General features: G+C 43.2%; 1 protein-coding gene across 2 annotated transcripts in view; it reads right to left on the reverse strand.

The window, feature by feature from the left end:
• Positions 1-26732, reverse strand: part of LOC146811986 (protein borderless-like) — a 330095-nt gene that overhangs the window by 46659 nt on the left and 256704 nt on the right. The window contains exon 3 of one of the 2 annotated variants that reach the window (XM_085618964.1): positions 17117-18765. The exons of the other annotated variant lie outside the window; for it this stretch is intronic. Within the exon in view, the coding sequence (XP_085475090.1) occupies positions 17768-18765 (998 nt within the window). The 3' untranslated portion in view covers positions 17117-17767. Of the gene's footprint in view, positions 1-17116; positions 18766-26732 lie in introns of those variants that run through there. 2 annotated transcript variants of the gene reach the window in all.

The following is a 26732-nucleotide window of genomic DNA, read 5'->3' on the forward strand; positions in this document are numbered from 1 at the left end:
ACCAACCATAAAAACGTTAACCATAAAAAAGTTAGCTCCAAGCGAGTCCTCACATATGAGAAATTGGAGGATATCACAGATATTATTCACTGTAAAATTAGTGGGCTGCTGCTTTGTTACAACAGTGAAAACACATCACTATCTCGGAATATTAGATGTAAACGCTTTTAGAATTTTGACTACAGTGCCTGTGCACCGTTAGAAGCCTGGCTAAATAGGGTATGGCAGAGTTGAAAGTAAATCATTTAAACTCAAAGCTGTACTAAACAGGGGCATCCAAAATAGTTTTGGCACAGGGCACCCAAAATCACTAACATGTCCATGCCATCACAAAGTCTGTCAGACAACATTACCCTGAAGTAAAATAGACAACATCATTTATTTATTATTAGTTCTATTTTTTTGAAACATAAGCCCGACGTGTCCTAAACTCCCACTGCTTCAGGCAAGCAACTTATCGTACTACTTAGGAATTCTCAATTAGGTGTTCGTTCAAAGGGCTATAAGTGATTGTCCTTTAAACCTTGGCATTGAGAAATCTTGACCCTGGGCCCCCAGGTTGCTTTTACATTCTATCTGCGGAATGTTATTTACTATCTCGATGAGCCGTTTGCTAATAACCTAGAAAAGGCGGGGCCGGCACCGGACACGCTGATAATATGGCGGTCCTGCCAGCCCCCGACGACCTGGAAGGCGGGCCTGTCGCGCACAGCAGTGACGCGACAGGCGCGCCTCCACCACTATTGGTCATCGGCTATAGGTCGTGACCCGGAAGTGAAGTGATTCACGCTAGTGGCCAGCACCAGGCCGGCTAGAACCGGCCTGGGCTATTGATGGCCATAAAAGGCTGGGGAGCAGAGGAATCTTCCTCTTTGCCTTCCGCGCTCCCCAGCCTGTAGAACAACCTCGCTAGGTTTGCTAATAACCTTACAATTGGAGTGTGCCGCGTTTACTCGATCGTAAAAATTGAATGTTTCCTCCTGGCATTCTGCAATCAATCCTACACTTTTAGTAGTGATTGTGTAATGCATAACAATGCCATTTATTGTGTTTTTTTTAACTGATATGCTTATATATCGCCACATTTAAAATGTTATTTTTATGTACATGTCGATTGTGCTTGTTTGTTTGTCTATACTTTCATGATCCATGGTGATTGAAATAAAGTGTTATGGTATGCAATCAATCGTTTTGTCCACACTCTGTGTGCAGTATACTCCTAATTATTACCAGATCCTGCAGTTTCAACTGACCTGGGTCTGCCTTGTCTCACAACTAGGTGAACAGATTTTTTTCTCACTGACTCTCTTGTTTGAATTCCTGTAGGATTCTCCACATTAGTAAATATTATGTTGTGCTTATCTTGCTCTATTTCCACAAAAATCAAAGGCATTACGGGGCATATGTACTATTTTTTTATGCAAGGAAGGGTAGCAAGCAAAGTTGCTGCTGTGCGTTGTGTGAAACGTATAGAGCAGAAATACACCTCAACTACTTAGATATGACACACTTCTGTTCCCTCCTAGCACTGGCACGCTGTGTGCTGTCTAGCACCAGCGCAGGCACCCTTGCGCTATGTTCAAGTGTGCCTGCAATACAGCCTGTTTTGTGCCTGTGCAGCAAGGGATACTTTCAAGCACAAAAACAGTCTGAAGAGTCATTTTATAATGCATCAAGGAAAGAAAGAAGAAATAATGAGCGAAAAAATTGGTTTTCTCCTTGCTATGCAATCCTCTGGCAGGCATACCAATTTCCCTCAAATACATGGTTTACTAACCTTTGTAAATTTTAAATTGCATCAAATCCATGGGTAGATGCATGGGAAAGCCCACGTTCCACCCATGGAATGCCGACCACCTTAAAATGTAACATAATGCAGTACAAGCCACTTTGTTGCATTACTTTTGTTTATAAAGCCACGCAAGGCAGTCCAAATCGCCCCTTCCGTGGCTTTGTAAATCTTACTGAAGCCTTGCATTGCCCTAGCATTGCTTTTCGTGATGCAAGGACCACGCAAAGGCTTAGTACATCTGTACCTGGGTGATCCTCATAATCCTTCTAATGAGATTCACCTATAAAGCTAGTCAGTGTAGGGAAACATCGTTTACAACGCGGGGATTACATCGCGATGCCATTACATCGCGGTTTTTACAACGCAAGTCGTTACAACGACTTGCGCTGGATGGCGCTCTAGGACAAGGAATAGTATAATTTACTATCCAACACCTTCCCTACTGTACGTAAACTGGAGTTGGAATAGTAAATTATACTACTCCTAAGTCCAGCGCCCTCCAACGCAAGTCGTTGTAACGACTTGCGTTGTAAAAACCGCGATGTAATGTACCGCGATGTAAATGTATGCATTGTAACGTCATACATCCGTCAGTGTAATCTGAGGTAAGTCTTCCTCCAGGACCTACTTGGCACCGCTTATTTCATTTGTAAGCCATTGCATGAATCTATATTACTCTGCAAAAGTTGCTTCATTTGCTGGCAGTCAGAATTTAAACTTCATGCTTGAAGGTTTCTCTCAGTATGAATAAACTGGAAGGGAAGAAGCGTCAGGCGACTTGGTTGGGAAGATGTAGGTGTTTACCACAAAAGAGCTGCTCCTAGTGTGATAACCCAAACGAGTTACAAGAACGTCGTGAGTGTGGGCATCTCACAAAAAGATACGGACTGGTCTCACACACCACCTGGTGTCATGCTTCATCATTGACCAGTCCTCGCCCTCCAAAACCTTCGTTTGATGGAGGGCGGGCATACACTTGACGACAAGGATGCACTTCTAAGTGATTGAGTGGGGGCCCGTGACTATGTGAGTGAAGTTAAAAATCATTATAGTAATCAGTAGCAATTTTTTAATGTGAAATGAAAACTATATGATATTAAAATAAAGGTGTGACGGTGATTGGGACGGTTATTGTTCCCAACCGTCTAGTGGATGGTCTAGTGGATGGTCGACATGTTTCTGCCTGAATGGCCCCGAAGGGTCCGTGGCATTCATCAGGACCTAGAAGTAAAGAATAAAGGGCTCCGTTCTTACCAAATTTGGTAATGTGTAACCACTGCGGGAGTGTGGCGTTAGTCACACTTCACCGTCTTAGAGCTGCTTCCAATAGTGAAGCCCTAGTAATTTGGACACTTTGTCCCATGGGGGAAGGGGCGGGGGAGAAACCACAGTTGTGTCTCCTTGTAACTTGTGATCAATGCGTCCCGAAACCTATACGTCCGCTCCCGGTCCTCCCGAATGTCACATTGGGAACAATAACCGTCCCAATCACCGTCACACCTTTATTTTAATATCATATAGTTTTCATTTCACATTAAAAAATTGCTACTGATTACTATAATGATTTTTAACTTCACTCACATAGTCACGGGCCCCCACTAAATCACTTAGAAGTACATCCTTGTCGTCAAGTGTATGCCCGCCCTCCATCAAACGAAGGTTTTGGAGGGCGAGGACAGGTCAATGATGAAGCATGACACCAGGTGGTGTGTGAGACCAGTCCGTATCTTTTTGTGAGATGCCCACACTCACGACGTTCTTGTAACTCGTTTGGGTTATCACACTAGGAGCAGCTCTTTTGTGGTAAACATTTAGTATTGGAGGCTGCTGCTCCTAGAACCCCATGCCTCTTGTTCCCTCCTCCACACATCTAGTGGAGTTCTCTTGTGATTGGGAAGATGTAGGGACATTTCAACTCAATGTCAGGTGATATTAGACTCTCAGATATGGGGAACTTGCAGATCCTTGGGAACGCCACTGTCCTGCTGGGGATCATCATGACAGTTTTATAAACCTGCCTTGAATCTAGGCACGGTATAGCCATAATCTTGACTTCATATTCTCTTTCCTTGTAAAGATTGTTAGTGTGAGAGCCCAGGGGTTTGGAACCGGTCCTTAAGACCGTCAGCTTGATCAACCTCCTTTGTCATTGCTGCTCAGATAGGCAATACCATTTTGGTGCTCACACCTGCTTGAGGATGACCTCTGTCACTCAGGATTTTTATACTATGTCAGGGTGTCTGTTTTCTCTTGTAAATACCTTTTGGTGCAGGATGTAATTCCACCTGGTCTGGAACATCCTACTCATCCACTTTGCATTCTGTCACATTATAAACTGGAACGAGTAATTGCTGGAGCAGGGTTTTCTGTTGAAAATTTATCGGGGTTTTAAGCTCCAGTTTTGTCTATATGTCGAGACTTAAAATACTAATTTGTAATCATTAATTATTTGTTTCTGTGTGAAAATTCTGACTAACCAATACAATTAACAAGAGAAATTACACGTGGGAATGCATATATGGTGCTTAATAATAATGTGCAGGTTTAATTAAATGAATGTTGCTAAGTGCTGTTTGTTTAAAAGCACAAAACGCTTTTGAAATAATGTGTATTAATGCTTTATTGTGTTGCAAAAGGCTAGATAATTATATATACATAAGGGTATTAGTGGGGTTAACACTGTTTAATTACTATGCTATGGTAACGTTGTTTTTGTCTCTTTTAATTAAGATGGTCCGTTTTGGCCTGTGATAAAATGGCTGCCTTTTACGGCCTGCACTCGAGTGATCGAATTTTGATGAGAGGGCCTTGCTGAACATGGTTGACAGTCACCTGACCATGGCTTCTGCTGGAGTTTTGAAAGTTTCCGTGATGACAGTGACTCCAGGCAAGCGTCCAAATAACCTTGGAGGACAAGAGAGCCACAATGAACTTTGTGATTACAGTGATGGTTCCGAGGAAATGTGTGCGCGAAAGTAACATTTGCAAAACTCGAGTTTCCTTCTTCCGTCTTTTTATTTTTGTGATTTTTCTGAGCGGAGATTTTCCAAATGTAGCCATGCTACATCCTTTCCTGCTCGCTCTGCTCAGCGGTTCAACGGATACTCAGAACATTTTATGTTGCGTTATTTTTGAAAGATTTGCTATAAGTATTGTTAGACTAGAGAGGGTCTAAGGCCACTTCTTCCCAAACCTGCGTTGGTGAGGATCGATGCTGTGAGGACGGCGACTCGGGAGACTTCTACTGAGAGACCTGTCCTGACCCATTCATGACATTTAGCTAGAATAGGTAATTATGAGAATAATGATTTGCTTTGATTGAATTTCTTCCAACTAATTTTAGATAAAGTACCATTATTTTTAAATACAGTGTTGGTGGTTATTTCTTGTCGTTTATTGAATACTCTATTGTGATTATTGTTGTTTATATCATGACTCAGGACAGAATCAATTTGGTCGCATTGGCCTCACTGTAGATACAGGGTGTGATAGGAGTTTTCTCTCTCCACAGGTTCAGTGCTGATAGAGTAATCGAGCGTATGTTAGTAAAATGGGCCCAAGTGTGTGATGAGTGTGTGTGCGTGTATCTGTGAAATTACTCTATCCGTGGAAGTAGGGAGAATTTGTATGCCCTGATCTGCAGCAATTTCCTGGTAGCAGAATTTGATGGTTTTGATTATTGTCTTGATCTGATCAGATTTCTTTTTAAATTGGCTTTTTGATTCATTGATTATTGATTGATGTTGGTATATGTACTAATACTATATGTTGGAGTCGTCGTATTGAGTTATATGTAGTGCTTCTGGAACTTGGGAGCTGGTAGCAGTTCCGTAGTAGGGCAGAGGGAAGTATATACTGCTCTCGGGAAAGACGGGATTGTTGGTCCTGTACGTATGCAGGAGAAACGTGTGACCATTGAAGTTGCACGTCACATTGTCTGGGTTCGGAATCAGTGACATCGTCGTGTGTTACTATTAGGGATATATTTCTGGTATAAAAGAAGTGTGGATGCTAGCGAAGGTTATCTGTGAAACTCTGGTCTTAAGTCCCAGGGATCCGTAAGGTTCGCCGTTAAAGCTTATCGCGGGAGAAGTAATAGGTATTCTCTGAGCTTGTCTGAAGGACTGGGCAGAGGTGAGCACTGCTTGGTTAACGTGTGTTATAATTCTGTAGTAGGGCAGACTGTTTGCTGTTCTCGGAAAAAAAAACAGGATTCTGTGTGTATGTACTACATTTTCTTGCGTGAAAGTGCGTGAATGTATGAGCATTTAGTTGATTGTAAGACTCTTTGGAGTAGTCCTAGAGGAAACAGTTAATGAATGCATGATAGAAGGGCAGAGTAGAGGGATGTACTACTGTGTCAACGAGAGTATTAATTCCGTACTGGAGCAGAAGTGAGTGCTGTTTCAGGGAAAGACGGGATTCTTGTGAAATAGATTTTCTTTACTATTCTGTGGTTAGCGAAGCAGACAATGGAGATGTTTATATGTTGTAACTAATAGATTCTGTAGAATTTGACACGAAGTCTACTGAGAAGTTTTGTAAAGGAGGGGTAGACGAGTGACAGGAGACAGGAGCAGGAGCGACTGCAGCAACTGCTGACGTCAAACAAACCGCGCTCTGATTGGATATTGGATCAGAACAGTGTTCGCGCTGGGATTGGTGCGTTGGTGTGAGCCGCGCAGGGATTGGAAGGAGTACAGGGTGACGTATACGCTCCAGGATTGGTGCGTTGGTGTGAGTCGCGCTGTTATTGGATGAAATATCGTATTGTACAGTTGTATTACGGAAGGGATTAGAAAGTTTTGGTAAACGCTAAAATGTATTACCAAGAAGAGAAAAAGAAGAAATCCTTGTTCGGAAAAATTAAAAGATGGTTTGACAAGGATAAAGATGTTAAAACAAGAGAAGGTGAATTGTTACCTCCAACGAAAACGCCTGCATCCTTCATGGTTGCGAGATATGGGTATCATACCTGTATATGGTTGGAGAATTGGGCTAGGTATACTAAGGAAGATGGTGTCCTAGCATTCCCAGAACATGGTTCATTTAATCTGGCCGTGTTGAGAAATTTACGGGAGAAAATGATGAGTCTAGAGCCTAGACCAAGGCCGACACAGTTTGAGGCTTTGGTGGAATGGGAAGAGGAAGTACATGAGCGAGAAAAACAGAGGTCTGGAGGCAACTATAGGTACATGTTCGGGAGGAAATATGATCGTGAAACTCATCATGATGGAATGAGGAGATGGCGAGATGCTAGTATGTCAGAGGGATTATATCCTATGAGAACAGTTGACGAGAAGGAAGAAAGGAAGGGTACGGAAAGGGTTCCTGAGGCAGAAGTGAAAAGATATAGAGTTAATGATTATGAGGGTGAGGTCTTGGATGACATGATTTACAAGAGACGACCTCCATATAGACCAGAACCCGAAGAGAGCACACCAGTTGCTTCTCCGATAAGGGATACATTGCGTATCATTGAGACAGAAGTTGTGACACCTGACTTAAGAAGTGGTAGTTCTTTCAGGGAAAAAGAGAGAGAGAAAAGATGTGGTGATGAGAATACGAGAGAATTAGCCAGAACTACATCAGAACTGACGGAAAAGATTAGAGAACTGACGAAGAATCTAGAAGCTGTTACGGTGCCTGTAACCATAGGTCCGGTTATGCCTATTTTTGATAAGCAGAGGACGAGTGAAAATGGTTTGGTGGTTCCATATGTTGGGAATAAGATAACAAGTTTGGCTGGTCCCTCAGGAGAATCAGGAAAAAGGACAGAAAGTAGTGATTTGAGACAATCCAGACATGACACATGTAGTGGAGGATTAGAGGTACAGTCTAATTCGAGATTGGATACTAGTGATACTAGTTGTTCAGGGATGCCAATTTTAGAACCACAGAGGATGCCAGAAAAAGTGGTTCCAGTGAGAAAAACTACTGAAATAACAGCTGAAGATTTGAATGATTGGATGAGAGTCCTTCAAAAAAGGGATAAAGACTCACAGGCAATTGATGTGGCCAGGTTACGCATAGAATTAGAGGAGCTTGTTGTAGGGACAATTCCTACAGACATTGTAAAAAACCATCATGATGGAGAATTATTATTCATGTGCAAAAACATTACCTGGAGAGCTAAAAATACACATGACAGGTTAAGAGCAATAGCGAATGAACAAGGAGTTGACATTGATAAGGTGAAAGCATTGCAGAAGTCTTACAGGATGGATTTCACGGACAAAGATATTGAAAATCTGAATGGTGCTGGTAGAACAGGACAGATTAAGGAAATGATTGCATTGTTGCGAAAATGGGGTGATGTAGAAAAATGGAAGGATAGGTGGTACAAGAAAAGGGAAGAATCAGTGGACAGGACTTATTCAGCATTTCCTGTGAGAGAAAAAGAGAAAACAGTGGATGCTTATCCTATGAGAGAAATACCTGGAGGAGGATATGTACATGTTCCATGGACCAGACAGGATATTTTATCATTTACGAATGATTTCCCTCGACTAAGAGAAAAGCCTGTCGAGTGGTATAGGCAGGTAGACAGGTTTGTGAAATTGTCAAAAGTGCTGTGGATTGACCTGAATAGTCTTTTTGATATAATTGTTCCAGCAGACTTGTGGGCTGAGTGTAAAATAGTTGTAAGTTGGCCTACTGAGGAATATCCAAGAGATCAGAGAACAGGAGCACCAGATCCAGAGGTAATGAGGAAGTATGATCAGGTGATTGTATACCTGAAAAGTAAAGTACCTCCAAAAGAGACAGACTGGGTTAAGATAGATCGAACACATCAGGAAGCAAAAGAATCAGTTCATGCTTTTTATGAGAGGCTGATACTGGCTTTTAAACAGAAGGTTGTGAGACAGCAGAGCCAAGAGCCAAAACCGCCCTTGCCGCAGAATAGAGGGTCACAAAAGTACAATCAGGATTCAGGATTCTACAATGATGAGCAGGTAAACAAACCAAGGCGTTATAACCAGGTACAACAGTATTTGTTAACCCCTTCGGTGCTCATGACGGAACGGTTCCGTCATGAGCCACGGTTGAGCTGTGCTCATGACGGAACCGTTCCGTCATGACCACGCCCGCGCAAGATTCCGTCAGCACAGCGGCGGAATCTGCGCAGCATGGAAGGGGTTAAAGAATGAAGGGAGTGAGCCTGAAGGTGATTATTGACGGTGCCGAGGAGAGGAGGAAGAGTGCATACTTGGTGCAACTCTAGAAATAGACCAGGCAGGACCATTTGTAGATGGGAAAATAAATGAAGAAAGTGTTACTGTTTTAGTAGACACAGGTGCGACAAGATCAACTGTCAGGTCAGCAGATATTAGAAATCTTCCTCTCTCGGATGAAGCAATCCAAGTAGTGGGTGTAGCCAATACACAAATCAAGACACGTCTTACTGAACCAGTAAGAGTAAGAATAGGGACATTTTCAGACATGCACAGATTTGTGGTCTGTGACACTAGTCCAGTGAACTTGTTAGGCAGGGACCTGCTATGCAAGATGAATTGTACAATTTTTTGTACTCCGGATGGAATAGCTTTTGAAACACAAGATGAGGATGTTTTGTACCGAATGACTCTAGATAATAGAGAGAGTGAGATGGTTGGTGCATATGCTGTGTTTAATCCGGAGGATTTGCCTCAAGAGCTGAGAGACACAGTGAAAAAGACAGTTTGGGATTTTACTGGAGAGGATGTGGGATTGATGAATAATGTAGATCCTGTGAAAATTTCAGTGAAAGAGGGAATTACTTATCCTAACATTCCTTAGTACAAAATGACACCAGAAATAATTGAAGGAATAACTCCTATAATTGAGAAAATGATTCAGCAAGGAGTTTTGAGAGAACTACTGAGTAGCCCGTGTAATTCACCGATAATGGGGCTAAAGAAACCTAATGGGAAGTTCAGGATTGTACAAGATTTGAGAAAAGTTAACAAAATTGTGGTGGCATGTTGTCCCATTGTGCCAAATCCGTCAGTGATTTTGTATCAGATTCCACATGATGCTGAGTGGTACACAGTGATTGATTTGTGTCATGCTTTCTTCTCGATACCATTGCATCATGACAGCCAGCCAATTTTTGCATTTAGATTTGGCCAGCGTATTTTAGCATGGTGTCGAATCCCACAGGGGTACACAGAGAGTCCTTCGATATTCAATCAGTTATTGAAAAAATCATTGGAGAGTTTGATCATGCCTGAAAGCTCAGTACTAGTGCAGTATATTGATGACCTACTTGTGGCATCAAAGACACGTGAAGCTTGTGAAGTAGATACTATAGCTTTACTGAATCATCTGGCAGATGGAGGGTTAAAAGTATCTCCAGCCAAATTGCAATTTTGCAAGAAAGAGGTGCATTATCTTGGACACAATATTGAAAAGGGTCTGAGGAAGGTGACTGATGACAGGATCAACATTATCAGGGGAATGAAAGCCCCAAGGACCCAGAGGGAAGTGACGATGTTTCTGGGGATGGTGGGTTATTGTCGTCAGTGGATTAGTAACTTCTCCCTGATAGCAAGACCACTGATTAAGCTGACAAAGAGTGAGGTAAAAGACCCATTGGAACTAGATGGAGAACAGATGGCAGCATTTGAGGAATTGAAGAGCAGAATGTGTGAAGCCCCTGCTTTGGGTATGCCAGACTATGAAAAAGAGTTTGAGTTGTACTGCAGTGAGAGAAATGGATGTGCACTTTCAGTGTTAATCCAGAAGCATGGACAACTGAGGAGGCCTATTGCGTACTTCTCATCGACACTTGACCCTGTAGCTGTAGGTTTACCAGGTTGTTTGAAATCTGTAGCTGCAACATGCAGAAGTCTGGAACAGAGTGAGGGAATCATAATGGGATATCCTGTAAGGGTATTCGTACCTCATAATGTGGCAATTCTTTTGACAAGAAGCAGAACTCAGTACATGTCACATAGTCGGCTGACTAAATATGAGAAAGTCATTCTGGGAGCATCAAATGTGACTCTTGAGAGATGTGTGAATGTGAATCCAGCAACATTATTGCCAGATACTGAAAGTGTGGGTATAAAGACAGAAGATGATCACAATTGTTTAGATGTGCTTGATTACTGTACAAAACCGAGACCAGACATAAGAGATCTTCCATTGCCTGAGAGTGATCATGTGCTGTTTGTGGATGGATCATGTCTGAGGAATGATGAGGGTGTGCTGAGTGCAGCATATGCAGTGTGCAAGGTTTCAGAAGTTATGGAAGCTTCACCATTGAAAGGAGTGAAATCTGCACAAGTTGCTGAATTGGTGGCATTGACGAAAGCTTGCAAAATTGGGAAAGATCTGAGAGTGACTGTGATGACTGATAGTCAGTATGGATTTGGAGTTGTGCATGATTTTGGCCAGCTTTGGCTACAGAGAGGTTTCTTGACGTCGAGTGGGACTCCAATAAAGAATGCTGAAGTGATTGGAAAATTACTTGAGGCGATACAGCTGCCTAAAGAATTAGCAGTTGTAAAATGTGCTGCTCATGGACAAGGAGATGATTTTGTAACTCTTGGAAATCGTTTTGCAAACGATATAGCACAATATTGTGCGAAAAATAATCACTCGATTAATAGGGAACGAGAAGGGGAAATGTCTTTTTGTTCTGTAATGTTTACTAATGTCCTAGAGACGTGGGATGAGGTGAAACAGTTTCAGGATGAGGCAGGAAAAGAAGAAAAGAAAGACTGGATCAAGGCAGGTTGTGCCCCAAGAGAAACAGATCATGTTTGGGTCTATAGAGATGGTAGACCAGTCATGCCTAACTCTATGTTGTCGACAATGGCAAGGATGTATCATGGCCAGGGACATTTGGGAAGGAATGCGATGATCAGGTCTTTTAAACAGACTTGGTACAATGCAAAGTTCAGGACGATTGCAGAAAGCATCTGTCAAAGATGTTTGATTTGCCAGCAATTTAACACTGGGAAAAAGACAGTGGTGAGTCTGGGAACGATAGGCAGAGAAGGTGGTCCTTTTACGAGAATGCAGATTGATTTCATTGAAATGCCCCAAGTGAACAGATTGAGGTATGTTCTAGTGGTAGTCTGTTTGTTCTCGAGGTGGGTGGAGGCCTATCCGACTAGGAGAAATGATGGAATAACAGTGGCAAAGTTACTGTTAAGAGAGTTGATTCCTAGGTATGGGTTTCCAGTAATGATTGAGTCTGATAGAGGTGGACACTTCTATAATGAGCTCATGAGTTTAATTTGGGAAGCATTAAGCATACAGCAGAAGCTACATTGTGCTTACAGACCAGAGGCTTCTGGTGTTGTTGAGCAGATGAACGACACGATCAAGAACAGGATTGGTAAGATGTGTTTAGCCACTGGAATAAAATGGCCTGATGTCTTGCCTCTAGTGCTAATGACTATTAGATCTACTCCAGATAGAACTACTGGTTTAAGTCCACATGAGATTTTGATGGGACGTGCAATGCATCATGCATTTGTGCCTGTCAATAAGTTGATGACAATAACTGATGACATGGTTTTGGATTACTGTAAAGGCCTGGCTGATGCAGTTCATTCTGTGTTTCACCAGGTTGGAGGAGAGTCTACCACACTTGAGAAGAAGCAAGCTCATGATCTGAGTCCAGGGGACTGGGTGAGGATTAAAGTGCACAGAAGAAGAAATTGCTTGGTTCCAAGGTGGGGAAGGCCAAGACAAGTCATTCTGACTACGACAACTGCAGTGAAGTGTGCTGGTGTGAAAAACTGGGTACATGCAAGTCATACTCTGAGAGTTCCAAACCCAAAAGATGGGACTGGTAAGGAGTATTTTGAAGAGTAAGATTCCAGTGATGATGAAGAAACAGAACCAGTGAGAAAGAATCGGAATTTTGAAAGAACAGAAGGAGAAAGAGAATCAGGTGATTCTTTCTTTCCAGGAGAAACTTCAAGAGAAACATTGAGAGTCTCAGAAGGAAGATCAGATTCTGTAAGAGATCCTGAAGTTCCGACAAGCAGTGGAAAAGAACGAAGAGAAAAGAGCAGTTCCACAGAGACTACTCCTGAATCAGATGAGGAGATTGAAAAACCACTTGAGATTATACTTGAAGAAGCAGGGTCAGAAGAAGATAGAGAGGGACAGATTGCGGAAGACCCCCGAGGAGGTGTAGGGAACATTCCTGATAAGCTAGGTGAAGGGACAAGTAGACAGCAAGAAGATTGCGTGTTGGAGACCCGAGGAGGGAAAGAAATAGGGAAGTCTCAAACAGTGGTGGAAAAGACTGTGGAGCGAAAGAAAACTGCTGAAGAACAAGAGGCATTTGAAACAGAATCAGATGAAAGTGAGAATGAGAAATCAGAGGGTCGAGTTCTGAGAAAGAGAACTTGGATTGGAGAAAGGAATAATAAAGAAGTAAGACCAAAAAAGGTTGTGAGAGGAGATCTTTGGCCTAACAACAGAATAAAGAGGCTGAGATACAGACTGATACGAGCAAATACATCGAAAGCTGAACACGTGAAAGAAGTGTCGAGTCAAAATTCAGCAAAAGGTGAAAATCAGAAAGAGTCGAAGGAACCAGAGGAGATCAAAAGAATAAGAAAACCTAACCAGAAGTATAGGTCGCCGGAATGGACGTACGTGGCACTGTCTGAAGGTGAAGAGGCAGAAAGTCAAGGAAATCCAGAGGAGACCGTACGAGAAGTGGTTGAGGAAGATACAGGTGAAATCTTGAAAGTTATCTTGACTGACATTGAAGAAAAGTCGGATACTGCGGATGTTGTTGAAGATCTAATACAATTTGATGTCGAAGAAGTTGAAGTGAAGAATGATGAATATCCAAATTGAGTGAACTAAAGGAGTCACTTGGAGAAAAGTGAAGAGAGAGAAGTCTGAAATTAAGCAGTTTGAAGTAATCCAAAGTTTCAAAAGTTCCAGTAGTAATATAGTAGAGGCTAAATCAAAAGACACGGTCAAAGTAGTAAAATGGCTAACATAGAGAATAATCAAAGTAGATGTGCCTTCTTAAAAAGATGGTGTAAAATGTGCTGCTGCTGTACTGGATTATTAATGCTATTGTGGGGTGTACTAGCTTTATTAGTTACTTTTAGAGTTACCATAGGTACATTTGAGATACACACTGAGAATGTGACTAATGCAGAGAAGAGTTCGCATAAAGTAGTTCCAACTAGAATTAGTAATGCTTACATACATAAAGATAGGTCAATTAATGATTTTTCTAGCAATGTTTTTTTCAAAGCTGTTGTACGAATACGTGAAGACAATGGAAGTAAGGGATTGCTACGTATGTATGCAGTTACCTGCATCCGTTTCAGAGGGTGTTACTTATCACCATTTACCAGCTACGTATGGAATTTCTTGTAGTGTGTTAAGTAGTGTTTTTTATTTGCTAGGGAAAATAGATTACGAGATGTCTAACAAAGATAACATTTTTGGGCAATTGCCTATGAACGAAAGGCTGAATCCAGCTAAAGAAGCTAATATTTTTGGTGAGATTTTTATTGAAAAAGAAGAATTAACATTAGATTACATTTTTAAGAACAATTTAACTTGCAGTTTGAAAGAAGAGGAGAAGGCTTTCCTAAATATGGTGGAGGAAAGAAGAATGAGCATGCATGAAAAGACAGGGAAGTATAAAGTGAGTGAGACAATTTGGGACATTGAGATGGGAAAAGAGTTGAAAAATGGGGCTAGTCCAACTTTAGCTCTAGATGCACCACAGAAGGGTAAGCTATGCATTACAAGAAAGAAATCCCAATATGATACATATTTTGTTGGGACTAGTGAGTGTCATGATACATACTTCATTGCAACAGGATGGGGTTTCAAGGGAGGAGAGGATCCAGGATATTGTTTCCTTTGACTTGTGTAATTGTTGCTTTATTGATACTAAGATTGGTGTGTTTGTGTTGTAAAAACAGGGGAGGGAAAAAGAAATTAAAAGAAATATTGAAAAGAGAAATAAAAGGTCAAAAAGAGAACCACAAGAAATAGAATTAGAAGAATTGAGGGAGAGTGTTTACTTGGAAACGAAGAGGGATGATGAAAGGGAGTCTGGTGTGTAGTGTTGTGAAAAGAGAAAAAAGACATTTCCAATTTCTCCTAAAATGGGACTAAATTTTTTTTGGGTTGTTTATTTGGTGATGATAACACCAAAGGGGGGATTGCTGGAGCAGGGTTTTCTGTTGAAAATTTATCGGGTTTTTAAGCTCCAGTTTTGTCTATATGTCGAGACTTAAAATACTAATTTGTAATCATTAATTATTTGTTTCTGTGTGAAAATTCTGACTAACCAATACAATTAACAAGAGAAATTACACGTGGGAATGCATATATGTTGCTTAATAATAATGTGCAGGTTTAATTAAATGAATGTTGCTAAGTGCTGTTTGTTTAAAAGCACAAAACGCTTTTGAAATAACGTGTATTAATGCTTTATTGTGTTGCAAAAGGCTAGATAATTACATATACATAAGGGTGGGGTTAACACTGTTTAATCACTATGCTATGGTAACGTTGTTTTTGTCTCTTTTAATTAAGATTGTCCGTTTTGGCCTGTGATAAAATGGCTGCCTTTTACAGCCTGCACTCGAGTGATCGAATTTTGATGAGAGGGCCTTGCTGAACATGGTTGACAGTCACCTGACCATGGCTTCTGCTGGAGTTTTGAAAGTTTCCGTGATGACAGTGACTCCAGGCAAGCGTCCAAATAACCTTGGAGGACAAGAGAGCCACAATGAACTTTGTGATTACAGTGGTGGTTCCGAGGAAATGTGTGCGCGAAAGTAACATTTGCAAAACTCGAGTTTCCTTCTTCCGTCTTTTTATTTTTGTGATTTTTCTGAGCGGAGATTTTCCAAATGTAGCGATGCTACATCCTTTCCTGCTCGCTCTGCTCAGCGGTTCAATGGATATTCAGAACATTTTATGTTGCGTTATTTTTGAAAGATTTGCTATAAGTATTGTTAGACTAGAGAGGGTCTAAGGCCACTTCTTCCCAAACCTGCGTTGGTGAGGATCGATGCTGTGAGGACGGCGACTCGGGAGACTTCTACTGAGAGACCTGTCCTGACCCATTCATGACATTTAGCTAGAATAGGTAATTATGAGAATAATGATTTGCTTTGATTGAATTTCTTCCAACTAATTTTAGATAAAGTACCATTATTTTTAAATACAGTGTTGGTGGTTATTTCTTGTCGTTTATTGAATACTCTATTGTGATTATTGTTGTTTATATCATGACTCAGGACAGAATCAATTTGGTCGCATTGGCCTCACTGTAGATACAGGGGGCCTCATGTAGGTAGCGAAATACCGGTCGGTAACGGCCGATTTTCGGTAAATATGCCGTTACCGACCGGTATTCAGACAAGTGAGATGTAGGAGTCCAAAAACCACTTTTCGGTAAATATGAGGCGGTAAATACCGATTCATAGTTACCGAATTCTAAAATACCGATTCATGTTTACCGAATACATAATTAACGAATCGGTAAATATGAAGTGGTAAATATGAAGTGGTAAAAATTTAAAATGACATGTAGGAGCAGTCGGTAATTAAGAAATCCAGGAAAATCGGTAAATAAGAGTCGGTAATTAACACGGATGGAAAGCAGGTGGTAACCATCAACAATGCACATAAGCAATCCCAAAATGCAACAGCGTGGACAACATGGCCGCCATGTACGTCATCGCAAGGCGCCTACGTCTACAGGCAGCAGGACTGAGGGTGTGGCGACGGGAGGAACAAATCTACAGACAGCGCATCACACTATTCCAGCTGACTGATGCAGAGATACATGAGAGGTACAGGCTACACCCCGAAACCATCATGGACCTGATAAGGGACCTGCACCCACTCCTGGACCAGCCAACAAGAAGGGCGCACGCCATACCACCACATGTGCAGGTGCTCTGCAGCCTACATCTACTGGCATCCGGCAGTTATCAGGTGGTGATAGCTGCGGTGGGTGGTGTATCCCAGAGTTGCCTGTCCCGTTTCTTCAGGAAGTTCCTGGATGCCATGATGCAGAGAATGCACCACTACATAAGCTTCCCAAACACACAGGCTGCACTGCAGAAAACAAAAACAGACTTTTATCACATGGCACAGTTCCCCCATGTCATCGGCTGTATTGATGGTACACACATCCCAATCTGTCCACCAGCTGATACAGAGCACATCTACAGGAACAGGAAGTCCACCCACTCCATCAATGTGCAGGTGATCTGTGATGCAGGGAACATCATCACAGATATTGTTGCAAAGTTTCCTGGGAGCACCCACGACTCTTACATCTTCCAGAATAGTGGGATCTACACACGACTGAGTGCCGGCGAATTCGGAGAGGGATACCTGCTGGGTAAGTAACAGTGACGCCCCTTGAAACCTGCAAATCAGAGTGTATAGAGGCATGTAACTGATGGTTCCCTTTTACTCATCCAGGCGACAGTGCATATGCATGCCGGTCATTCATCCTCACTCCCTACCTACACCCAGCAACCCAGAGTGAGAGACGATACAACGTGGCCCACAAATCTACACGCAATGTGGTGGAGCGCACGTTTGGACTACTGAAGAGCAGGTTCCGCTGCCTCCACAAGAGCGGAGGCGCACGCCAGTACAAACCCATCACCTGCTGCAAGATAATTGCCACTTGTGCAATGCTGCACAACCTTGCCACGAAAAAAGGTACAGATGTGGAACTAACATATTTTGAGGACAACGAGGATGAGTCAGGCCAGCCAGAGGGCAGCGCAGCTAGAGTGCCAACTGCAGTCGATGGGAGAGAGAGACGGGCAGAGATCACATGCAACTATTTCTGAGTAAGTGAGGGGACACAGCGAGTTGTGAGAAGTCATGACGTAGTTTAATGTGGCACCACGCCATGAACACATGAACAGGCCAATCTGGCAATATGCCATCTATACAATGAGTATGTCCAGGGTTACGTCACCCAATGGCAAGTGGATAAGCAGGGCCACATCAATGTTTGCGCATACGCGCTGCAGTGGTGGATTGCACGGCCTGTGCATCCTCACTAGAGCCAACCCCAAGCCGCCTGCTGCTCCTGCGTGCTTCGGGGACGGGGGGTGTGATGCTGCTGCTGGTGTCGATGCTCTCCGCAGCATCCCCTGCAGCAGTTGTCGACGCCTGACTACTCAATAGCACCCCTAGTGCACTTGTCACCTGCACCATCCCCCGAGACAGGTCGCTGCAGCACTGTGTTAGGCCCTCCTGCATCGTCACAGAGCGCCGGCAAAGTAGGGAAGTCGCAGTTGCCAGACGGTTGAGTGCCCTGCTGGTAGTGTCCCTTCGCTGGCGTTCCCGGCGCCGTGCTTCGATGTCAGCATCTAATTTGCTGCACAACTGCTGGATTGACTGGGACATGTCCCGAATGCCCGCAGCCATGCCGCCAATGTTTGTGTCCATGTTGACTAAGCTTGTCTTCATCACCCGCATGTGCCTCTGGACTGACATAACTGCCTTTGATTGCAGGCGCTGTTGCTTCAACATTTGGCCCTCGAGCCCCAAGAAGACACCATGGCCGTCAGTGGGTGCTGGTGGACTCTGGACACGCGACCTGCGGCGCCCTCTTGCTCCCGTCTGTGCTGCCTGTGAGGTGTGGGGCACAGTGGGATGGCTCCCTTCCTGGGGCCCGGTGCGGTCTTCTGGGCCCATGCTGTCGTCTGACGAGGTGTCTAAGGCTCGTAGCCTGGCTGCTGGACGCCTCCTCATTCTCACACCTGCAAGCGGAGATGTGGCCGGTGAATCGAACATGAGTGGCGATGCTGGCTCTGGTGGTGGTGATGCTGGCTCTCGGTGAGGTGATGCTGGCTCTGTGTGCGGCGAGGCTGGCTGCGTAGGTGGTGCGGCTGCAAGTGGGCCTGCTCCCTGGTCTGAACTCGTGCTGGCTAGAGGTGATTTTTGTGGCCGGTGTGCCGTCTCCCCTGCAGCATGCCCTGTACTGCATGATGTCACATCTGTGGACAGAAAAACAACATTGGCTCAGTGTCCCCGAAGGGCTGCATTGCAAGCGTCACAATAAATCATTTCACATTCCAATCTGTCCTCTGTCTCCTTGTGCCTCGAGTGCGTGACATGCCTTGTTGCCCTGTGACATTTACGTCATGGTTAGTGTTGCCCTGACTACATCTCCCGGAATGCATTGCCTGTCTGCACTGACACGTGTGGACTGCAGTGTGATTCTCGTTTCACAATGGGGGATGTGGGATAGGGGTAGGGGAGGCTACATTGCTGTGCTTTCGTCTTACCTTGGTGTGTTGCGGCTCTGGCAGAGCTGTCGGCGTCCCCAAGACCCACGACGCTCTCTTGCTCGAGTGTGGCCGCCACCAGCTCCTCCAGTTCGGTGAGGGCAGGTGCCCTGTTGGTTCCACCTCCGGTCTGGCTGGCCTCCTTCTGGATGTCGCCCATCTTCCTCTTGGTCACAATCCTCAGGTCATACCAGCGCTTTTTGAGGACCTCAATGTCCCTGTGGGTCACTCCCACAGCATTGACCTGCGCCTGGATGGCCAGCCATATGTTGCGCTTTTTGGCCTCAGGCACTTGCAGGGATTGCCTCCCAAACAGCTTCTGGTGCTGCTTCACCACCTCCTCCACCAGCACCTGGAGTTCCTTGGGGCTGAATTTGAGCTTCCTCCTCCTTTCCCCTCCGTCTTTCTGTGTTCTCTGGCTGGACATGCTGTTCGTTTCCCGCTCGCACATGCAACTGCTCCCTGCCTCTCCTCTGCACTCCAGGCCTCTCCAGGGTCGGCTAATTATGTACACCTGCCTGGGTGTGGCCACTTCGGCTAATTGTGTACACCTGCCTGGGTGTGGGCAGTTCCTGGTTGGGTGGGCTGTCGTTGCACAGGATTGGCTGTTTCGTCAAGTCATGTGATGTTATTTACCGAATCCGTACGTACCGATTCGGTATTTTCCGATTCGGTAGATACCACCTCGGTATTTTCCGATTCGGTAGATACCACCTCGGTATTTTCCGAATCGGTAATTATCACCTCGGTATTTACCGAATCGGTGAATTCCGATTCGTATTTACCGAATGTTACCGAATCGGTAACTGTTACCGAATTTTTACCTACATATAACTTACCGATTCTAATTTACCGATTCGGTACGGCTCGGTATTTAAGAACCGGTAAAATTTATTTACCTACATGAGGCCCAGGGTGTGATAGGAGTTTTCTCTCTCCACAGGTTCAGTGCTGATAGAGTAATCGAGCGTATGTTAGTAAAATGGGCCCAAGTGTGTGATGAGTGTGTGTGCGTGTATCTGTGAAATTACTCTATCCGTGGAAGTAGGGAGAATTTGTATGCCCTGATCTGCAGCATAATTACTATCGCAAGTGCTTGAATTTTGTTCCTCCCTTGTGATGTGAACATCAGTGCCATTAGAGGTGTACATGTTAATGGGGTAATGCACCTGACAAGCTCTCTATTTTGGTAGTTTGAAGGAGACACCGGTCCTCTAAAGCACAAGGGGAGCAAAGAGAACTTTGAAAGCTCAGGCAAGCGATAGATCTCTTGTTCTTATCTTCGTGGGCAAACATGAACATGGTGGGATCATCAAACTAGAATCTGCTCACATGCACATGCCTACTTAAAAGTCTGAGCACGTTTATGAAGTAAATAAGGAAATTGTGATATCACAGGTTAAAGGGCCAATTGCTCTTATTTGGACAGCAGTGTGCATTAATGCCCTCAGATACATAGAGTTGTTTATTGGCTTTTGCATATAGACATCAACGGAGTACATTAGGCATACACTGAAACACTGATCATTGCAGATGTGCAGCGTTTTCACGAGAATGGTGTAAATGGCCTTGAGAACAGATACCACGAATGCAAACTTCTAGAAGCTGAGCTGGCTACTTGTGAATCCTCACCTAGTGCTGCCAAGCATGAGAGAAGGGCTAAATATGTCAAAGTGGTATAGCCTGTTCTGCTATGGCTAATATTGGCAAGCAAGAGACCATCAGCTATCACAATGATGTTAAAACATAAGTGCAATTTATCAGCATGGATATGTGAAATTTACCAAGATAAAGTGTGAGTATGGAATAGAGCGGTTAACCTAACTGCAGCAAATGTTAATACATTTTGGATGGGCACTTCGCGTTCCAGTGTCCAACTATGAACATTCTACCTGTTACCACCCATTACGTATGGGTTTCTTATGCTGATGTCCGAAGAAAATTTGTTTTGCTAAGGAGTTACATATGGCAACTGTGCCTGATATCAGCTTACATCTTGTCAGGTATGGAGCAACTTCACAGTCTGGCTCTTTTGTTAATTCTTCTTTCTTTTACTGGCAAGGATTTTAAAAGGCTTGTTAATATCAAATTGCATTGCTTTGTTATATTGAATATTTGTGTAATCCTTATGTATAAATAAGTGCATTCAACACGGCGTAAGAACATGCAAGGAGGCCTTAAGGTACATTTACACCACTATAGTCCCGATGGAGTTGGCACGAATTGGGAAGTTTTATGCAGCTGCTGGAATGTCTTTACGATCGGCCCGAGAATTGACAGTTAAATAAATTATGATTCACGGATCATCAGTACTTGCTTATGCTCAGCAGTGCACTTTTAATACTATTATTGTCTACACTTACTTTTACTAGCAACAGGACAATCAATAGACTAAGCCCCCCGTGGTGACGTAGCTTTGTATACCCTCTGCATGTCAAATCCTTCATGTGTTTTAGCTCTTAATGTCCCGTTTTTTGCACAAAGTTATTTATGTATGGGAATATTATAGCATCTCTGCAATTTAACCCCCCTTTTAGATTTTAACAATTTTATCTTTACCACTCATTTGTTTCGTTGTTGTAAAGGATTTTAAGTAATCATACAATAAAGTTCATTCGTTCAGAAAAAAATGCAGTGTTTCAGTTAATACATTTGCTCTCACAGGTCTACATCCATGCAAGGGTGCAGATTTAAGCCTTTCAGAAATTTCCAATCCCTTCTAGAGAAACTCCAGGGAAAGAGAACAATGTCGGTCCTTGTTTGCTCTTTGTCCAACCCTCAAAGAACCATCTTTGCAGCTCTCTTGCCCATGGGTGTGTTCAAGGCTTGTCATTTCGCAGGAACTCTGCATTTAAACTTTCACCCCCACAGAAGACACCCTAACTGTCATGAGGAAGCACAGAGACAGGAACATACAAGCTAATCACAATGCATCCCAGAGGTGGGACTCTCCATACATTGTGGAGATCAGCTCAAGGAATGGGATAGTAGTGACACCAGACATGCAAATGATTTTTTTTTGGCTAAAAAAAACTGTATGTTGCCATTTGCAACATTTTGTTTAGGATTTACACAACCTACATAACCAACTATACTTATGATCCAGGAGCTACGTGAAATAAACCCCATAGGTTACACCCTATCTTTTAAGAATTGCACTTAGTAAAGCAATAGATCTGGTACGCAAAAATATTCACACCATAAATGAGTATTCCATTGTTTGTCTGGCAGGACACTGATATCCAACATTCCAGAGTTCTGAAGTGATTTGGCATTTGAGCTAGGAAGGAGGATGGATTCCAGGACTGCCCAGCTCCACCCCCTGGACCAGCGCAGCTAACCTTGTTTGACTTCGCTACCGATAGAGCAGATATTCATATCGTACATGGGGTACCTGTTAGGAGTGCAATGTAACCGATTGTACTACGCGCTCACATAATATTCAGTGTTTTTTGTGAAAGCAGATGTTAGAGGAAATGTGAACCAAGCACCATGTCCTTATGAAATTAACACAATCCATTGTGAAGCTTAACAAATGATTCATAGAATTGTACTGAATACATATATAAACAATATAACACACTTATGTAGGGCTCATTAGTGAAGTGACACATTGACGTCTTAAATGTATTTTGAATGTTTCTTAGGCTAATGATGTAGTTGAAATAGACGTATTAAAATAGTTTAGTGAACGGTTCAACTGAACATGCTAATGGGTTTCTTGAAATGCTAAACGTAAATAACATGGTGCCCTCATTACTTTAGCCTAAGTTGTAGGCCTGAATCCACAGACCATTTTGAATGTTCTCCTGAAATTAATGCTTAGCTTCCCATGTGAGTCTAGTATAATGGTATTTGTTCCCATGTTTTTCATGTCAGGTGGACAAACGCTTTTTAGTGGAGAGTAAGAGTATTGTTTCCATTAGACAGTTGAGGAATGAAGGAGTTACAGTTAGCTTGGCCCGGCAAAGATAAAGTGAACGTAGGTGCGTTCACACGGGCGAAGGAGAAGAAACCAAGGATGAATTGTTGCAGAGGGCCATACATGGAGAAGGCCGTGGAAGGAATCAGCTTAATGGAACATTTGGTGGAGTAGTGTGAGAAAATCTTTATGGGACATTAGCTGAATGCAGCTTTGATGATATGATGCATTGTAGAGAGGGACAGATACCCCATTCCTTTTTGCCTTCCTGACAGAGAGCACCTGAGTGCTAGTGTGCTTCTTTTCAGCTTGTGGCTTCATGCTGCTGACCCATCTGATGCCGGAGAGACTTCTTAGGAAGACTCTAACCACTGATACCTTGTCTATCTCTCACCTTTTTCTTAAATGCTAAAGTTAGGGATGTCACTTATAGAGTTAGAGAGTAGGGATAGATAGAATTACATGCTTTTCACCAATGAAGTGCCGATGCAGGGGAACCTTAACTTTTGCTTTCTGATTTCATGCATAATCATAGAACTTGTTGATCTTTTCTTGCTACACCGAGTAAATCTCTTGAGGAGATCTGGATTTCTTATGTTTCCTCTGTATTTTTATACTCATACTGAGATTCGTGTATGTCCAACTATTTTTGGATTGGTAAAATATTTTAACTAACCTTCATTTGGTTGTCGAACTGAGTTATTGTGTAGCCACATTGAGTTACACTGTATCTTAAATTGATTTACAAAAATGTTACTCCCCTTTACACTTTCATGCTGATAAAAGAACCATCGAAGGATCGACACTGGAGGAGAATTGGACAGATGGGCCCAGGCCCTTTCACTACTCAAGGCCAGGCTTCTGGATTTCAGTCTGCAGTATATGCAAATCCTGATGATCTCCGAGTCCTGCAGATGTTTTCTGTGACTCATTCACCAACTTGTCTAGTAACCGGTTGCTAGGCACCCCCATGTATTGCTTCAAGGATGTCCAGCTGCTTTTAAATAGCCAAAAAAGAACTAATGTTCAAATCAGTCTAGACATCTATCCTGAAGAACCATAACAGCTGCTTGTCCTTATAAATTTGGCTCCTTACTATAAACTTTATTGCCTGGACGCAAGCTCCTAATACTATCTGCTAATTCGATATCAGTGTATGGATATCTGTGTCAAAGAGACTGTAGTACCAATCTGGGCCTTATTTAGAGAAAGGAAGTAACAGAACATGTATAAAAAATTATCCTGTCTGACCTCTTCTCTGTTCCGCCACATCAGGGGTTCCTAACCTTGTGATTTCCGTTGACTTCCACTCAATCACTACTGGATGCAGGGGGATCCTACCTAAGCAATTTATGCGATTCTAACACCCCAAACAGTACAAAAATACAGAAACAAGTATAAATAAAACAAATATAATAATAATATAATAATAATAATAATAATAATTTGCTCCTATGCAGATGACACCCAACTTACGGTAGTCCTGGATGAGAAGACCAATTCCAAGGACAGACTTAGGAGCTGCCTCTCAGATTTGGCTGATTGGATGCATAAACACTATCTCAAGCTGAATGCAGACAAATCAGAGATATTGTTGTTTGGAGGCCACACACAAAGGTGGAATGACACCTGGTGGCCCGAAGCATTGGGCATCCCCCCAGCCCCTACATTAACAGCAAGGAATCTGGGGATAACGATCGACACGTCCCTTTCCATGAAAGCTCATGTAGCCGCTATATGCGGCAAAGGCTTTGCGATCCTGAAAATGCTCAAAAGAGTTTTTCCTTGGATTCCATTAGATTGCAGAAGGATCCTAATTCAGTCTCTCTTGATGAGCAGGCTGGACTATGGAAACTCTCTGTTTGTTGGCATGGCGGAGTATTTGTTCACCAAGCTACAAACACTTCAGAACGCAGCAGCCAAGGCCATCTGTATGAAAAGGAAATATGACTCGGCCAAAAACTGTCTGCGAGATCTGCACTGGCTTCCGATGAAGCAGAGAGCAACTTTTAAGATGCTGTGCATTGCTCATAGAGCACTTCATGAGACAGGCCCTCTCATCCTTAGAAACAGGATCCGGTTCTACACGCCCACTAGACACCTCCGCTCACAAATCGCGGCTCTGGCCAGCATACCGAGGGTAAAGAAAGCCAGAAGGGGCGAACGAGCCTTTTCCCACGTTGCCGCAAAGAAGTGGAATGAACTTCCCATGGAACTTCCCATGGCCCTTCGACTTACAGAGGATCATCTGGCGTTCAGGAAACAACTGAAAACTTTTCTTTTCCCTGACTACGACTAAAGACACCTATTTTTTTCCCACTGCATCCTCACTGTAGCAATCGCAGCGCCGTGATATCCCTCGGGATGATTGTTAGCGCTTTATAAGTAACCTAAATAAAAATAAATAAATAAATAAAAATATACAAATTAATTAATATTTTGGTCGATTTACAAACAAAAATATGCAAAAATCTAAATTTTAATTTTAATGTGAAGGTCGGAGCTTTTCAAAATGTAGTTTTATTTCTAAAGATTAACCAATACGCTAGACTCTAGGATATGGCTTTGTCTTTTTGCTCCATCTGCATGCTCTTTTTGTGTTGGCAGATACCACTGCTGCTTTAACTGAGGCTACCATGCAACCATACTAAAGTGTCCATTCCGTTTGCTGAACTTGTGCTGGTATCACTTTTCAAGATAGGGATTACAATGGAATTTTTATTTTCCGATTTCAAACTGCTTCACATTTACAAAGCATTTTAAAACTTTGCTTTTTATGTTATTTACTTTATTAATTTGCTAACTTTATTTAATGCTGCAGACCTACTGAGTAGGTGTGGCTGACCCCCAGGAGTTCACGGAGCACAGATTAAGAGCCGCTGATTTAGAGTGTAAGGGAATACAGTTTTCCTGGTGGCAGATCAGTGATTGCTCTACATCTTTCAGCAATTCTAAGGATGGGTTCCTGCTCTGGGTGCCTAAGTTTAGAAAATACATCTTGATGACAGCTAGCCCATGTCGGACTGGCATGCCTGCCAATACATATATGGTCTGTGACTCCGGCAGCTGTACCGACACTGGGACTACTGTGACGCAACGCAACCTTGCACAGTGAGTCCAGCAGCACAGCTCACGGCCGCAGGCTCAAACGATAGAGACTACCACTCCCCTGCGGATACTCGGCAAGCCCCCAATGAGGACTGTTCTGGGCATCTCCATAAATCAGGTAAATGGATTGCATGGCTTTCTCCCCCGCCTGGGTGATTCTTCCTTGACTGCCTGGGGCAGCGGCTGCAGCATTAACCATGGACCAGGTTGAATAGACCCTATTGCTGTAGTGGTGATCATACTGCGGCCTAGATCAGGGCACCTGGCTGCATCTGCCCTCCACTTGCAGATCTCGCAGGGATTGGCCAGTAGGTCCTTGGATGTAGGAAGCCTACCTGGCCCCCCTAATTACAACGCTGCATTAAACAAGGCTATGAGGTGCCCACCTATAAGTATTGCTAGTCGGATACTTAGACTCTGTGTCGCCCTAATTGGGTGTCCGCTCACCGGGAGCTGTGTGGTGCATACTTGATGTCTCGAGCATCCCATGGGACTCAGCTTGATGCTCTGTGATTTAAAGACTCAATAAGGGGGCCTGCATCCTCTTCAAATACCCCATATACAAGCACTGTCTGCATCAATGATACATAATCCTCAGTACTGGCTTGTCTCACCCATAAGACTTTGGCAGAGCAGGCCCCCAAGG

This window comes from Triturus cristatus, chromosome 7, assembly GCF_964204655.1.
Source record: "Triturus cristatus chromosome 7, aTriCri1.1, whole genome shotgun sequence".
NCBI lineage: Eukaryota > Metazoa > Chordata > Amphibia > Caudata > Salamandridae > Triturus > Triturus cristatus.